The following is a 16930-nucleotide window of genomic DNA, read 5'->3' as shown; positions in this document are numbered from 1 at the left end:
TCTGTAGCTTCTGCTACTAGAGCAGAAGAAATATTGTGCTGCAGTTGGAAGAACTGTATGAGGTCCCAAAGTGCCTACTTTGAAGGGCACTAAGGCCTCATTGTCCTATATACAATGTTTCTTGTATCCTGTGTCTTCTCCAATAAATGTCTCTATTTTGCCAACTTCTGGCCAGATGGAGGCGTAGGTAGATACACTGTGCCTCCCCAAACAACCAAAAGAAAGACAACAAAATTAAAAAACAAAAACTAGAACTGCCAGAAAATTACTGTATGGAAGTCTGACAACCAAGGAGTTAAAAAAGAAACATTCATCCACACCTGTAGGAGAGGTGGAGATGGGTGACTAGGGTAGAGAGGACTCTCGGAAAAATGGTGGCTGCTGGACCAGGGGAGGTAGTGGCTGGAAGACCAAGTGATCACACATTTGCATGCAGATAAACCAGGAGGAACACCTGGGGAGCAAGATCGACCACACAACCCAGGGTTCCAGCTGAGGGAAATAAAGCCTCAAAACCTGTTACTAAAAAAACCTGCGGGGGTTGATGCAGCAAGAGAAACTCCAAGCCTCACATGAGAGTTTTCTGAAGAGACCCACAGGGTCCTAGAATGTACACAAACCCACCCACACAGGAATCAGCACCCAAAAGGTCCAATTTGCTTGTGGGTAGTGGAGGAAATGACTGAAAGCCCACCAAGAGCTAAGATAGCTGCATTGTTCCCTCTCAGACCTCTCCCTCACATACAGTGCCACAATGTAGCCATGTGGGTTGCCCTGCCCTGGTGAATAACTAAGGTGCTGCCCCTTGCTACATAACAGGGCCACCAAGACAAAAAAAATGGCCCAAATGAAAGAACAGATCAAAGCTCCAGAAAAAATACAACTAAGTGATGAAGAGATAGCTAAACTATCATAAAGAGAGTTCAAAACACTAGTAATCAGGATGCTCACAGAAATGGTTGAGTATGGTAGCAAAATAGAGAAAAAAATGAAGGCTATGAAAAGTGAATGTATAGGAAACCAACAATGATGGGAAGGAAACTGGGACTCAAATCTAAGATTTGGAACAGAAGGAAGAAATAAACATTCAACCAGAACAGAATGAAGAAACAAGAATTCAGAAAAATGAGGAGAGGCTTAGAAACATCCAGGACAACTTTAAATGTTCCAACATCTGAATCATAGGGGTGCCAGAAGAAGAACAGGAAGAGCAAGAAATTGAAAACTTATTGGAGAAAATAATGGAGAACTTCTCCAATCTGGCAAAGGAAATAGACTTCCAGGAAGTCCAGGAAGCTCAGAGAGTCCCAAAGAATTTGGACCCAAGGAGGAACACACCAAGGCACATCATTATTACATTAGCCAAGATTAAAGATAAGGAGAGAATCCTAGAAGCAGCAAGAGAAAAGGAGACAGTTACCTACAAAGGAGCTCCAGGAAGACTATCAGCTGATTTCTCAAAAGAGACCTTACAGGCAAGAAGGGGCTGGAAAGAAGTATCCCAGGTCATCAAAGGCAAGGACCCACATCCAAGATTGCTCTATCCAGCAAAGCTTTCATTTAGAATAGAAGGACAGATAAAGTGCTTCCCTGATAAGGCCAAGTTAAAGGAATTCATCACCACCAACCCCTTATTATATGAAATGTTAAAGGGACTTATCTAAGAAAAAGATCAAAACTATGAAGAGTAAAATGACAATAAACTCACTACTATCAATAACCGAACCTAAAAAACAAAAACAAACCAATAAAACAACAGGAACAGGAACAGATTCACAGAAATATAGATCACATGGAGGGTTAGCAGTGAAGAGGGGTAATGGGGGAGAATGGGGGAAAAGTTACAGGAAATAAGAAGCATAAATGGTAGGTACAAAAGAGACAGGGGAAGGTTAAGAATAGCATAGGAAGGACTTCCGCCAAGATGGAGGCATAGGTGGAAACACTGTGCCTTCTCCCACAACCAAGTTTGAATATAACAAAGGCTTGGAGAACTAGGACACACCCAAAGACCAGAAAATGGAATTATGCGGAAGTCCGACAACTACGAACCGTTCAACAGGGACGGTAAGAGAGGCGGAGCCAGCAGTGGAGCTGGGTCGGGCAGGACAGATCCCCTGACCTAGGCGCGCAGGCAGCCCGGAACCAGTCGGGGTGTAGGGCAGACTGACCGAGGTTGCACATTCGCGCACAGTGAGACGGACCACGCAGGCCCCAGGGGGCGAACCCAGTGGTGGAGGGCTGACGGCGGTGGCACACTTGCGTGCAGTGGAACGAAACGCGTGGGCCTGATGACGGTGGTGGCTGCAGCACCGGTGGGGGAAGCCACCGACAGGAAGCCATTGTCCCTCTTTGACCCCGCCCCCACATGCAACGTCACAACCCAGCGACTTAGTTGCCCTGCTCTAGTGAACACTTTAGGGTTCCAATCCTGCTACGGAACAGGCACAAACAGCCCAAAAGATGGCGCAAGAAGAATTCAAAGTCCTAGAGCCAATAACTCTAAGCGACCGAGAAATTGCCAGCCTCTCAGAAGCACAATTCAAGACACTATTTATCAGGATGCTCACAGAATTGGTAGAGTACAGTCACAAATTAGAGGAACATATGAAGGCTAAACTAATTGAAATGAAGGGAGATACACAGGAAACCAATAGTGATGGAAAGGAAACTGGGACTCAAATCAATGGAATGGACCAGAAGGAAGGACGAAACATCCGACCAGAAAGGAATGAAGAAACAAGAATTCAAAAAAAATGAGGAGAGGCTTAGGAACCTAAGTTAGTGTTATTTTCTTTTTAAAAAAACTAAAATTTATACTTGATTTTTGTGACGTGTTTTTTCAGTTTTATTAAGATATAATTGAGACTTCTGGCCAAGATGGAGGCGTAGGTGGGAGCACTGTGCCTCCTCAGACAACCAAGTTTAAAGACAACAAAGTTTTAGTGACAAAAATGCAACCAAAACACCGAAAATTGAACTGTACAGAAGTCTGACAACTACGAACCATTCAGCCAGACCGATAAACCAGGAGAAAGAGTGAGCAGTGAGACAGACCATGTGGGCTAGGGCCCCAGTGACAGGAATTAAAGCCTAAAAGCACCAATTGCAAAAACTTTTGGGGTCGAGGTGCCAGGAGAAGCTTCCTGGCTTACAGAGAGTTCGTTGGAGAGACCCGGGGGGCCCAGTTTGCTTGCAGGAAGCAACAGAGGGGACAGAAATCCAAGAGAGAGCAGAACAAATGCCATTGCCCCTCTCTGACCCCGCCCCCACGTACAGTTTCACAACCCAGCAACTGGGTTGCCCCACCCTGGTGAACACCTAAGGCTCCACCCCCTCATACAGAATAGGTGCAAACAGACCAAAACATTATGGCTCAAGAACAGCTCAAAGTCCCAGAGCCAATACTTCTAGTGACCAAGAGATAGCCAACCTATCAGATGCACGGTTGAAAATACCGGTGATCAGGATGCTCACAGAACTGATTGATTTTAGTCACAAATTAGAGGAACAACTCAAGGCTAAACTAATTGAAATGAAGGGAAATGCACAGGAAACTAATAGTGATGGAAAGGAAACTGGGTCTCAAATCAAGGGAGTGGACCAGAAGGAAGAATGAAACATCCAACCAGAAAAGAATGAAGAAGCAAGAATTCAAAAAAATGAGGAGAGGCTTAGGAACCTCTAGGACATCTTTAAATGTTCCAACATCCGAATTATAGGGGTATCAGAAGGGGAAGAGGAACAGCAACAAGTGGAAAACTTACTTGAACAAATAATAAAGGAGAACTTCCCCAATCTGGCAAAGGCAATAGACTTCCAGGAAATCCAAGAAGCTCAGAGAGTCTCAAAGAAGTTGGACCCCAAGAAGGAACACACCAAGGCACATCATAATTACATTAGCCAAGACTAAAATGAAGGAGAGAATCCTAGAAGCAGCAAGGGATAAGGGGACAGTCACCTACAAAGGAGTACCCATCAGACTGTCAGCGGATTTCTCAAAAGAGACCTTACAGGCAAGAAGGGGCTGGAAAGAAGTATTCCAAGTCATGAAATCCAAAGACCTACAGCCAAGATTGCTTTATCCAGCAAAACTTTCATTTAGAATGGAAGGACAGATAAAGTGCTTCTCAGATAAGGTCAAGTTCAAGGAGTTCATCATCACCAAGCCCTTATTATATGAAATGCTAAAGGGACTTATATAAGAAAAAGAAGATGAAAAATATGAACAGTGAAAGGACAGCAAACACACAGTTATTAACAACCACACCTAAAACAAAAGCAAACCAAGAGGACAGCTAGATCAGGAGTGGAACCATAGAAATGAAGAACACATGGAGGGTTAGAAACAGGGGGGTGGGAGGAGGAGAAGGGGGGAGAAGGCACAGAAAATAGCATAGATGGTAGATAGAAAATAGATAGGGGGGAGGGCGAGAATAGTGGGGGAAATATAGAATCTAAAGAACTTGAGACACATGGTTATAAACTAAGTGGGGGAGAATGGTGGGGGAGGGAGTGTGGGGGTGGAGGGGTATGAAGGAGGGGAATAGAACAACTGTAATGGTATAATCAATAAAATATATTTTAAAAAAAAGAATAGCATAGGAAATGGAGAAGCCAAATAAGTTGTATGTATGACCCATGGAGATGAACTAAGGTGGGGAATGATGGTGGGAAGGCAGGTACAGAGCAGAGGAGAAAGAATTTCCCTTTGGGAGAAAAAAATGGGACAATCATAATAGCACAATCAATAAAATATTAAATTTTTAAAAATATATAAATGTCTATTTTTTTCAGAGTGCATGTCTGGCTATTTTCTAGACAGTCCATACACATATGTATATATGTATATATGTATATATATATGTATATATATATATATGTATAGTGTGTGTGTATTTAAGTACCCCTTCACACTAAAGTAGGAAAATCTTAAATGTACAGCTCCATGAAGTTTTACCCCTCCTATTTTAGTCAGTTAGTGTGAGGGGCGCTGATCATATCAAACCTATTCAGAGATTGATTGAGCTTGGTAAAGTCTGAATTACAGCTTTAGTAATCTATATCTGGTTTGTCCACTTCTAATTTTTCATTGTTTCTTAGATGTGAGCTCCTCAACCACAATAGACTATGGGAAACTCAGTTATATTCTTTGGAAGATTTGAGATTAATTTTTTATTCTTCTATCATCTACAGACTCAAACCAAGTTGGGGGGTGGGGGCTGTGTATCTGAGGTAGTTCCATTTCCTCTAGTATGACTTTGTCTCTTAAGTTTATGAGAGATTTCATTTACTGTTATTTAAAGTGGACTTAAAGCCCTGGCTGGTGTGGCTCAGTGGACTGAGCATCAGCCTGTGGACCAAAGGATTGCTTGTTCGATTCCCAGTCATGTCACATGCCTGAGTTGCAGGCCTAGGTGGAATTAAACTAGAAATCAATAGCAGAAGCACAGATGGAAAGTCCCAAAACTTGGAAATTAAACAACATACTTGTAAATATCAAATGGCTCAAATAAGAAGTCTCAAGATTTTAAATTTTTAAATATTTTTAAATAAATGAAGAGAAACTACAACTTATCAATTTTGTGAGATGCAGCAAAAACAGTGCTTACATGACAATTTATAGTGTTGAATGCATGCATTAGAAAACAACAAAGATTGAAATCTATAATCTAAGACTCATACTTAAGAAACTACAAAAAGAAAACAAATTAAGTCAAAAGTAGAGAGAAGAAATTAGATGAAAAACAGAATGGAAATCAGTGAAATGGAAAACAGAAAATTAATAGAGAAAATCAAACAAACTAAAAGCTGGTTCTTTGAAAAGATCAGTAAAATCAATAAACTTCTGGCCAGACTAAGAATCTGGATGATGGTTATGCAAGGGTTTGCTTGTAATGAATCCCTGAGTTATACATGTATGTATAATAAATTTTATGTGTGCTTAATACTTCAATAAAAAGTTTTTCAAAGGAACAACTATGATCACACTGAGTTTATAAAGTAGATATACAATTTTATGAAAGAAAAAAGGATGGTGTATCAATAAATAACATTCTTGCCCTGGCTGGCATGGCTCAGTTGGTTGGGTGTCATCCTGCAAGTAAAAGGTCACTGGTTCCATTCCCGGTCAGGGCACAGGCCTAGGCTGTGGGCCAGGTTCCCAGTTGGGGCGTGTGCAAGAGGCAACTGATTGGTGTTTCTCTCATGTATTGATGTTTCTCTCCCTCTTTCTCTCCCTCTCTTCCTCTCTCTCTAAAAACAGATAAATAAAATCTAAAAGAAAATTTAAAAATAAATGAATAATGTCCTTACCTCTTTAGGATTAATATATCTTACTATCTGACGTGGTTCCCCTTGTCTTCTTATATTAATCAGACTTTTAAAGTGTTGGAATACAGTAACATTCTAAAGGTTCAAACACATACAATTCTATGGTCAAAACTGGGCAAAATGAGTAAAAACCATAAAACGGACTTTATATATTTAAACTAGATTTTAGAATATTATCCACTATTATGGTTTCCTTTGACAAGCCAAGTAATGCTGGTATTATTTTCACAAAGAGTTTTACCCTTAAGTTTGTAATTGTATCACTAGCAACTATGAATAGAATATCCAGAACTTTGGTTGGGTCACTTCTGTATACTCCAGAGTAATCTAGGAGAAAGACAAAATATAGTCAGGTGAGTAAGAACATCAACTATGGCATAATATTGTCTGGTTCAACTGTTAATTCTAACTAGCTGTATGACCCTAGACAAGTTACTTGACCTATCTGCTCAGCTTCTTATCTAAAATATGGGGATGATAGTAGCTATCGCATACATCTATGGTGAAAAATGAATGTGTTAATATTCGTAAAGCACTTAGAACAACTTCTGGTATAAGAAAGCACTCAATTGATATTATCTATAATTATCAGTACAGAATCCTCTTCATTTCTGTAGGTAATTCCAGTAATTTACAAACCCTATCTACTTTTCATGTTGGTGCAAATTTAGTCAAACAACTCCTAAAAATTCTTCAGTCTTGGAAAGCTATTTTTTGGTAATCTTCTCCTCATAACCTTTTTCATAAAAACATCCTTAATAACTCTTGGTAAACTCTCTCTCTCCAGCTTGCCTATCTTAAGTCAAATTTGCACCAATACCACAATTTGAAGATTAAAAGTATTCTCTTGATATATTAGAACTATTTTAATTTGTATTATACTTGAACCATGGCTTTCATGGTTATCACTTTTTCAAAATTTCTAACCACTCTTTAAGTCCAACTTCTCAGACATACCTTTTTCTGCACTAGTTACCGTTTTATCACCAGATATAGCTCCCTTACAGCCATTCACTATACTGATGTAACCTGAGTTAATCACCACTTTTATGGTAATCCTTCAGGTTTGATATTTTTCTTTCTGTTTCTTTTTGTTTCTATATCATTTTTCATTAAATGTCAGGTGATCCGTGGTTGTCCTTTAATACAGTCATGTGCCACATAACAACAGAGATACAGTTTGAAAAATGCATCGTTAGGCAATTTCATCATTGTGTGAACATCATAGTGTGTACTTGCACAAAGCTAGTGCAGAGTGAACTTATACGCCGGGCCATGTGGAAAACCACTCTCACATATGCAGTCTGGCAGTGGCTTATGTGTTACAAGATCATAATTAAGAATGAAAGTCTGTGTCAGTTCTTCTAGGGAGCAAGTATATCTGTTTTTGTGTAGTTTCCTATTTTCTGACTAGTCTCTCTCGTGAGTGGGGAGATTGTCTGGGAGCTTTGTGATGTGGATGGGATTAAGCTAATCAACAGGCTTTCTTATAGGCATGGTCAGTTAGCCAGCTATTAATCAGGGTGACTCTCATATACTAAAATTAAGAGGGTTTTTATGTGGAGTGACAAGTCCATGCTAGAATTAGCTTTCCCACATAGTTCATTTAATTTTTTTAGAAATAAGCCTTCAGGATTTTTTTTCTCCAAATGGCACATATCCACCCACCAAAAGATTTTTTACTAATGTTAAATATCCATCTACCTGAAGCTTTGGATCTTAAAGTGACAGGGGAGACAAATCATACAAACAGCTGTTCCCTGTATGGACCTTCAAGCAGCCCCCTGGTCTCCACTCCCTTTCTTCCAGGCCTTTTAAATTGCTAGCTCCTAATTGATATTCATTCTAGGGCTCCAGTGGCAAACCAGCTCTCTCGCTGGAGCCCCTTTAAAGTGTGTCTGGGCAAGTCTTCTACACAGTTTTGTTCAACTGGATGCTACAACTGTTTTGGTTTTCTGTAAAGGAGATAAAATTTCTTATTTGCTCACAAACACTCTTCTTTTATGTTAAGTTTCTGTATATTGTTATTTCGATGGGGTTTTGGAGGAACAAAAAGGGAAAATGTGCGCTCAGTCTACCATCTGGTTAAAATACACACACACACACACACACACACACACACACTTTTTTGTTTATATATAGGCTTTCTCTACTGAAGCTCCTTAATGGCAAAGAAGTACTGTAATGTGCTAGCCCCGTGCCAGGAAAATAAAAGCATGTGGCTCATTGGATTTGGATGTAAGAGAAGCTACAAATGACAGAAAAGCTTAAGCCTACATGACAAGTATGCCCATTGAAACAATACAAGGAATAGTAGATTTTAAGGAAAAAAGTTATTTCAATGTTGAAAATCAATAGTTACCCCCCAGAATAGGTTTTATGGCTATGATAGAGGCAGTAGAGGAAAATAATGGAGGTTACTTTGCAAGATTTGATTAACTGATACAATGATATTCTTGTGTGCTAGAAACAGAGCCATACCACTTCACACAAAATTATCACCAAAGAGCTGCTCCTATGGGAAAGAGAAGAGTGAAGTCATTTTGCTCTTGGCTCTCACCTAACCAGCTAAATCTACTTGGAATATTCCTTATTGAATAAAAAGACAAGCTCTATATAAAGCATGATAAGAAACTACTACATTAACCCGTATGTGGTGTATTATTGAACTTTAAGTCCTTAAGAGTAGGTCCTCAATTAATATTTAATGAATGAATGTATTCCTAACACCTGTTCACAAACCTGATTCCAGAGTCAAGAAATTAAGTTTTTAGTGGAGAAATCCAAATGATCCAGTTACTGATACTTCTTTTAAAAGATTTTATTTACTTATTTTTAGAGAGAGGGGAAGGGAAGAAGAAAGAAAGGGAGAGAAACATCAATGTGTGGTTGCCTCTCACGCACCCCCTATTGGAGACCTGGCCTGCAACCCAGGCATGTGCCCTGACTGGCAATCAAACTGGCAACTCTTTGGTTCACAGGCCATCACTCAATCCACTGAGCTACATCAGCCTGGGCAATTACTGATATTTTCATTGATAGCAGCTATTATCAAAGTGCCTGGCCCAGATCAAGAACAACACAAAATATTTGTGAGACTAATGAAAATATTAATTAATATAAATTTTTGAAATTTTTAAAAGTGCTTTTAAGGCAAAGTGTTGTATACAAGTCTGTAAATATACTAAAAACTACTGTAATGTACACTGTAAAAGGGGGAACCATATGATATCTAAATTATATCTCAGTAAAGGTGCAAAAGGAAAAATCCTCACAAGGAACCTTTTCCAGGCCTTCTGAATGACTCTGGCGGCTTTATCCCTCTTCGTCAATTCCAATTCTTGTTTCCAAGACATTTAAAGTCCTGAAAGAAAATAAGAAAAATGGATATATCTGAAATTATTTTATATATTCCATCATGAAACTGTCACTAGAACTCAATGACAATTAAACAGAAAGTTGTATGAATGAAAAAATGTATAAATGTCACATATTAAATTTACAGTAGCAATATGGTTTTGAGATGCTTACTTCCAAACTAAGTAAGTAAACATTACTTAACATTTAAAAATTCTGAACTGTTACTTGTAAAATGGTAAATGTAAAAAGATTTACAAATCCCAGAGCCATGAAGTATTTAAACACATAACATACCTCCACTAATACGTGCATATTTAGAAAGACAGACATCACTATATACATATATATATATGTATATGTATATACACACACACACACACACACATATATATATATATATATAAATAATCTTTACTTTTTTTCTTTTGATGCTAAAATTATTTGGAACTAGATATTTTCTTCCAACTGGATATTGCTGAGTTTTAAAACTGACGTTTTTAAGAATAGAAAGTGTTCTATGAAAAAAAGTTTTTTCTGACCAAGATGGAGGTGTAGGTAGATATGCTGTGCCTCTTCGCACAACCAAAAGGAAGACAACAAAATTTAAAAACAAAAATAACCAGAACTTCCAGAAAATCAATCTGTATGGAAGTCTGACAACCAAGAAGTTAAAGAAGAAACATTCATCCAGACTGGTAGGAGTGGCAGAGACGAGCAGCCAGGGTGGAGAGGACTTGTGGCAAGGTGGTGGCTAGAGGACTAGGGTGGGTGAAGTGGTGGCTGGTGAACCAGCAGTCCCACATTTGCATGCAGGTAAACCAGGAGGAACAACCGGGGAGTCAGACACACCGCGCAACCCAGGGTTCCAGCTCCGGAAAATAAAGTCTCAGAACCTGTGACTGAAAAAAACTATAGGGATTGATGCAGCAAGAGAAACTCCCAGCCTCACAGGAGAGTTTGCTGGAGAGACACACAGGGTCTTAGAATGTACACAAACCCACCCACACAGGAATCAGCAACAGAAGGGCCCAATTTGCTTGTGGGTAGCGGAGGAAGTGACTGAAAGCCTACTGAGAGCCAAGCAAGCAGCATTATTCCCTTTTGGGCCCCTCCCCTACAGAGAGCACCACAGTGCAGCCATGTGGGTTACCCTGCCCTGGCAAATACTTAAGGATCTGTCCCTTACTACATAAGTGCACCCAAACAAAAAAATATGACCCATATGAAAGAATAGATCAAACCTCCAAAAAAAATACAACTAAGCAATGAGATAGCCAACCTATCAGACGCAGAGTTCAAAACACTGGTAATCAGGATGCTCACAGAAATAGTTGAGTACAGTAGCAAAATACAAGAAGAAGTGAAGGCTATAAAAGTGAAATAAAGACAAATGTACATGAACCAACAGTGATGGGAAGATAACTGGGACTCGAATCAACATTTTGGAGCAATAGGAAGAAATAAACATTCAACTAGAACAGAATGAAGAAACAAGAATTCAAAAAAATGAGGAGAGGCTTAGGAACATCCAGGACAACTTTAAATGTTCCAACATCTGAATCATAGGGGTGCCAGAAGGAGAAGAGGAAGAGCAAGAAATTGAGACCTTATTTAAAAAAACAATAAAGGAGAACTTCTCCAATCTGGTGATGAAAATAGACTTTCAGGAAGTCCAGAAAGCTCAGAGAGTCCCAAAGAAGTTGGACCCAAGGAAGCACACACCAAAGCACATCATAATTAAGTTACCCAAGATTAAAGATAAGGAGAGAATCCTAGAAGCAGCAAGAGAAAAGGAGACAGTTACCTACAAAGGAGCTCCCATAAAATTATCAGCTAATTTATCAAAAGAAACCTTGCAGGCCAGAAAAGACTGGAAAGCAGTATTCCAAGTCAAAGAAGACAAGGACCTACTTCCAAGATTACTCTATCTAACAAAGCTTTCATTTAGAATGGAAGGGCGGATAAAGCACTTCCCAGATAAGGTCAAGTTAAAGGTGTTCATCATCACCAAGCCCTTACTATATGAAATGTTAAAGGGACTTATCCAAGAAAAAGATGATCAAAGATATGAACAGTAAAATGACAATAAACTCACAATTATCAACAACTGAACCTAAGAAAAACAAAAATAAAAACAAACAAGCAAACAACTAAAACAGGAACAGAACCACAGAAATGGAGATCATATGGTGGGTTATCAATGGGGAGGGTGAGGTGGGAGAATGGGGGAAAAGTTACAGGGAATAAGAAGGATAAATAGTAGGTATGAAATAGACTGGGGGAGTTAAGAATAGTATAGGAAATGTAGATGCCAAGGAAACATATTTACGACCCATGGACATGAACTAAGGGGCAGGAGGGATGCTGGTGGGAGAGATGCTGGTGGGAGGGGAGGTTCAGGGTGGAGGGGAATAAAGAAGGGGAAAATGGGACAACTGTGATAGCATAATCAATAAAATACAATAAAAAATAAAAAAATTGGGAAAAGGAAAAAAGTCTGACTTTTTCCCTTCAAATAGCTTTAGTAATATAGGAGGCATGGGAATATAGATTGAATCCTTGGGTCTGAAGTAAGATTGGAGTTTAAATCTTAACATATTCTACCTTACACTTAGTTGTGGGATCTTGTATGTTATTTAACTTTTTCCAGCTTCAGTTTTCTCCTCTGTAAAATATGGGAGATCATAGTACCTACCTCATATAATTGTGAGGAATAAATCAGATAATACAGGTAAAGCATTTAGTATACTTTCTGGACCATTTGTAACCATTCAATAAATTGTACTGATTATTATATAAACTATTTTAAAAATAAGAGTTATTCATGTGCATTATTTTGGATAGAAATTTTGATATAATGAACATTTTGAACACAATTATTCTCATAATTTACAAATAACAGTGCAAATAATAGTAAGGAATGATATATGGGGCTTAAAAGACTGCCAGTTTTGATCAAGGGATAGTATTTTAAGATATATTCTTTCTAGCCAGCAGGTGGAGAAGGAACAAAGTGTAGTTTATCTGTGTATTTCAGAACACTTCAGGAAAAGGACAGTTTTTTGGTGAATAGTGTGATGATCCGGTTTAATAATTTTTAAGGACACTTGCTGTTTCTATCATCAAATGAGATAAATACAGCCCTGACTGGCATGGCTCAGTGCACTGAGCACCAGCCTGCAAACCAAAAGGTCCCAAGCTGGATTCCCAGTCAGGGCACATGCCTGGGTTACAGGCCAGATCCCCAGTGTGGGGCATGTGAGAGGCAACTTAGCGATGTATCTCTGGCACATTAATTTTTCTCTCACATTTTTTTCCCTCTTTTACCCTCTCCCTAAAAATAAATAAATAAGATTTTTTTTAAAAAGTACAGAAGATAGCTTTACCATCTGAAATTTATCATAACTTTGACAATCATATCAAAATTTTAATTTTAAAATGTGAGAAAAATAGAAAAATAAATATACTCAATTTTGAAACATGGTGGTTACCTTAATTCATTTTTTGTGATAAAGTTCTAAACTTTATTACTCATCTTTTGATTAATCAATTGCAGCCAAATCTTGTCTTTTTTTTTTCTTTTGCTCTGTTGGTTTGTAATGTGGCCTTTCTGATATAGATTCATTACTCATATTATTTTTCTGTCCAAGTTCTCTGGTCAACATTCAGGATACAGGTATTTAATATTCACAAATAATTATAGAATCAGAGTAATAGTTAAATATCAGAAAATATGTAAATATCATTCCCTACTTAAATCTCATTACTGTTTAAAATCCAAAATTATTCATACTATCACTTAGATTTATTTACTTTAAAAGTTATTATATCTGTCCTGGCCAAGACAGAGGTGTAGGTAGAAACCCTTCACTTCCTTGCACAACAAAAAGGAGGATAACAACCACTCTAAAATCAATAAACAACCAGAAGTGCCAGGAAACCAAACTGCATGGAACTCCGCCAACCAAGGAATTAAAGAAAAAATCAGAACCACTAGACTGGTAACGTGGCAGACCAAGAGGGCTGGCCAGTGGAGAAAAACCGAGGCGAGCCAGTGGACTTGGGGGTGGGGCTGGTTGCAGTGTGGTGACCAGCAGAGGGGGGCGGGGGCTGTGCAGGTGTGGCTGACTTAAGGAGTAACTGAAACTCAGGGTTGATATAGTGGTTGCCTCATTGAGGGAAACTCCCAGTCTCACAAGACTGATGAAAAGTACTCTATGGACAAGCAGGCGAGCTGAGCTGCACTGTTCCCTCTCTGGTGTCTCCCTCACAGGCAGCTCCATAGGGCAGCAAAGAGGGTGGCCCTGCCTGGGCAAATACCTAAGGCTCCGCCCCCTTACAAATTATCAGCCGTGCCAAGGCAAAGAAATAGGGCCCAAATGAAAGAACAGAGTAAAACTTATTTGAACAAATAATGAAGGAAAACTTCCCCAATTTGGTGAAGGAAATAGATTTCCAGGAAGCTCAGAGAGTCCCAAAGAAATTGGACCCAAGGAGGAACACACCAAGGCACATCATCATTGTTACCCAAGATGAAAGGTAAAGAGAGAATCTTAAAATCAGCAAGAGAAAAGGAGACAGTTACCTACAAAGGAGTGCCCATAAGACTATCAGCTGATTTTTCAAAGAAACCTTGAGAAGGCAAAAAGGGGCTGGAAAGAAGTATTCAATGTCATGAAAGGCAAGGACCTACATCCAAGATTACTCTATCCAGCAAAGCTTTCATTTAGAATGGAAGGGCAGACAAAGTGCTTCCCAGATAAGGTCAAGTTAAAGAAAGGAGTTCATCATCACCAAGCCCTTATTATATGAAATGTTAAAGGGACTTATCTAAGAAAAAGAAGATAAAAACTGTGAACAGTGAAATGAAAACAAACTCAAAACTATCAACAAATGAACCTATTGAAAAAACAACAAGAACAAAAACTAAGCAAACAGTAGAACAGGAACAGATTCAGAGAAATGGACATCACATGGAGGGATTTCAGTGGGGAGTGGAAAAGGAGGAATACAGAGGAAAAGGTACAGAGAAGAAGCAGCATAATTAGTAGGCATACAATAGATGGGGAGAGATAAAAATGGTATAAAAAACAGAGGACTCAAAGGACTTATATGTACAATCCATGGACATGAACTAAGGTTGGGGGAATTCTCAGGGTTGTGGGGGCAGGGTGGAGAGGGCAGCATAAAGGGAGAAAAATTTGGGGAAACCGTAATAGCACGATCAATAAAAAATACTTTTAAAAAGTTATATAAATAATACATAAATCCATTCTTGTAGTAAACATTTCAAACAATATAGAACAGAGTAAAAAATCCTCTATTTCTTTTACCCCAGTCTTTTCTTGAAAGGCATATACATGGCCATGGTTATATATCCAGTCTGGCACAAACAATGCCCCTTTTGGTTACAAAATCTTTTATTACAAAATCATAAGCATGTAACAACAATATCACACTCAAACATACCATATGACATTTTAGGTGAAATGATAAAATTAAAACTCTACATTATTACAGGAGTATGATACCCTACCTACCACACTCAGCCAGGCTTTTTTCTGCAGGACCCTGTATATTATATGCATAGATACACACAACCATCACACAGGATTGTTAGCACTGATGTGATAAAATTATACTTACTTTCTGCTTTCTTTACCTAACAATAGGTGTTGGGAACTTTCCAAGTTAATACATATCTCCCTCAGTATCCCTAAGTATGGGCATGTAATAATTTATTAATACTTGATTATTGCATACGCAGATTGTTTCTACATTTTGCTGTTACACTTGCAAAATGAATATCCTTATACATCTGTTTGTGTATATATGCAACTGTTTTTGTTGGTCAGAGTTTTAGAAGTAGAATGGTTATGAAATATGTATTTTGCATCGACTCTTTCTGGAAGGTGATACCAGAAACTAAGAGTGATTGTCTCTGGGGAGGGACCAGGGAGACTAAGAGGACTGGGTTTAGGAATGAAAAGGAGACTTTTTTCCCAATATGCTCTATTATATTCTATGATTTTGTTTTCACAATGTACTTGTAGTTAAGATATATAATTACATAGAAACAGAGTATGCACATTAAAATTTTGACACAGCCACACCGTCCTCAAAAATGTTGATTTACACTTAAAAACATCCAATGAGAGTGCTTAACTTCTAGATTTTACAAAAGTGAATAATTAAACATAAATGGGACATTAGAACTAGTGTGGATTTTTTAATATCCTTTGCAATAATGGAATGGTGAGTTTTATTCTTGTTATGCTTAGTGATTTAAGGTATAAAGCAGTGGACATGTGTAAGAGCATATGTTGATTATATAATTCCCCCCCCCAAACACCCTCAATTTTGTAGGTAAAAATTTATAATTAGGTTTTAAAAATCCATGTTGTGTAAACATGTCTGAATCAGTTTTATTAGGCACTTTGACTTAAATAATTTCACATGGGCTTCCTTCAGACACCTGCTTCCCGCTTCTCATGAAACAAAGACTAAAGGTTGTTTAGATGCTGACAAATCAGTATCCTTTTCATGCATATTTGTTGAACATGTTTACTATCTGTCTCAGCCCCCTCAATGTAAGTTTGCTACAGGCAGACTCCTTTCTTGCTTACTGCTGCCTGTCCCGTTTCTAGCAAAGAGTAAGTGATCAGTAAATATTTTCTGGCTGACTGAATAAAAGATTGGTTAAGTAAATGACACACCCATACAATAGAATCCTATGAAAATATTAAATGTGATGCTGCAGATGTACATATTGATATGTAAAATGTTTCATATCACACTGTACAACTTTTAAAGAGCCGTTTGTTAAACAGCTTTCTCTAATAAGGTATTTGTGTGTCTCCCTCCCCTATTCAAATGTATGTGTAACTATCTATGTATGACTATGAATATCAATGTACACAATGCTGATAGAATTGAGAAATTTAAAATGTTTATTTTTATTACTTCTACAATGAACATGTACTATGAGAATAATAATAATTTCTAAAAATGGTTTTGTCACCAAGAGGACAACTCATTGCAGGCTTCACCTGAAATGTTAGTTAAGTGGGGAGAGACGGGCAGGGTGGGTCTCTAAAACTGTCCCGTCGGGAGTGTGGCCCACAGACCCAGGCTGATCCCTAACTGCATGTTTCCTGAGGCGATACAGAAAGCAACTGAGAGCAGGTGGAAACTTTCGCAGCAATCTGACATTGCTGTGGCCACAAGCACATGATCA

At 38.5% G+C, this 16930-nt stretch overlaps 1 protein-coding gene across 1 annotated transcript in view; it reads right to left on the bottom strand.

Annotated features, from left to right (window-relative positions):
• CUNH11orf65 (chromosome unknown C11orf65 homolog) overlaps positions 1 to 16930 on the bottom strand; it is a 49628-nt gene that overhangs the window by 27798 nt on the left and 4900 nt on the right. Inside the window, exons 2-3 of the mRNA XM_037047703.1 lie at positions 9609 to 9697; positions 6316 to 6408 (exon numbers count right to left, since the gene is read on the bottom strand). Of these exons, the coding sequence (XP_036903598.1) occupies positions 6316 to 6408; positions 9609 to 9689 (174 nt within the window). The 5' untranslated portion in view covers positions 9690 to 9697. The remainder of the gene's footprint in view (positions 1 to 6315; positions 6409 to 9608; positions 9698 to 16930) is intronic.

Source organism: Sturnira hondurensis, unplaced genomic scaffold, assembly GCF_014824575.4.
Source record: "Sturnira hondurensis isolate 20B ecotype Veracruz unplaced genomic scaffold, ASM1482457v3 Scaffold0006213, whole genome shotgun sequence".
NCBI classification, from domain to species: domain Eukaryota; kingdom Metazoa; phylum Chordata; class Mammalia; order Chiroptera; family Phyllostomidae; genus Sturnira; species Sturnira hondurensis.
The sequence above is the reverse complement of the archived record's forward strand: the minus strand, read 5'-3'. Positions and strand labels throughout refer to the sequence as shown.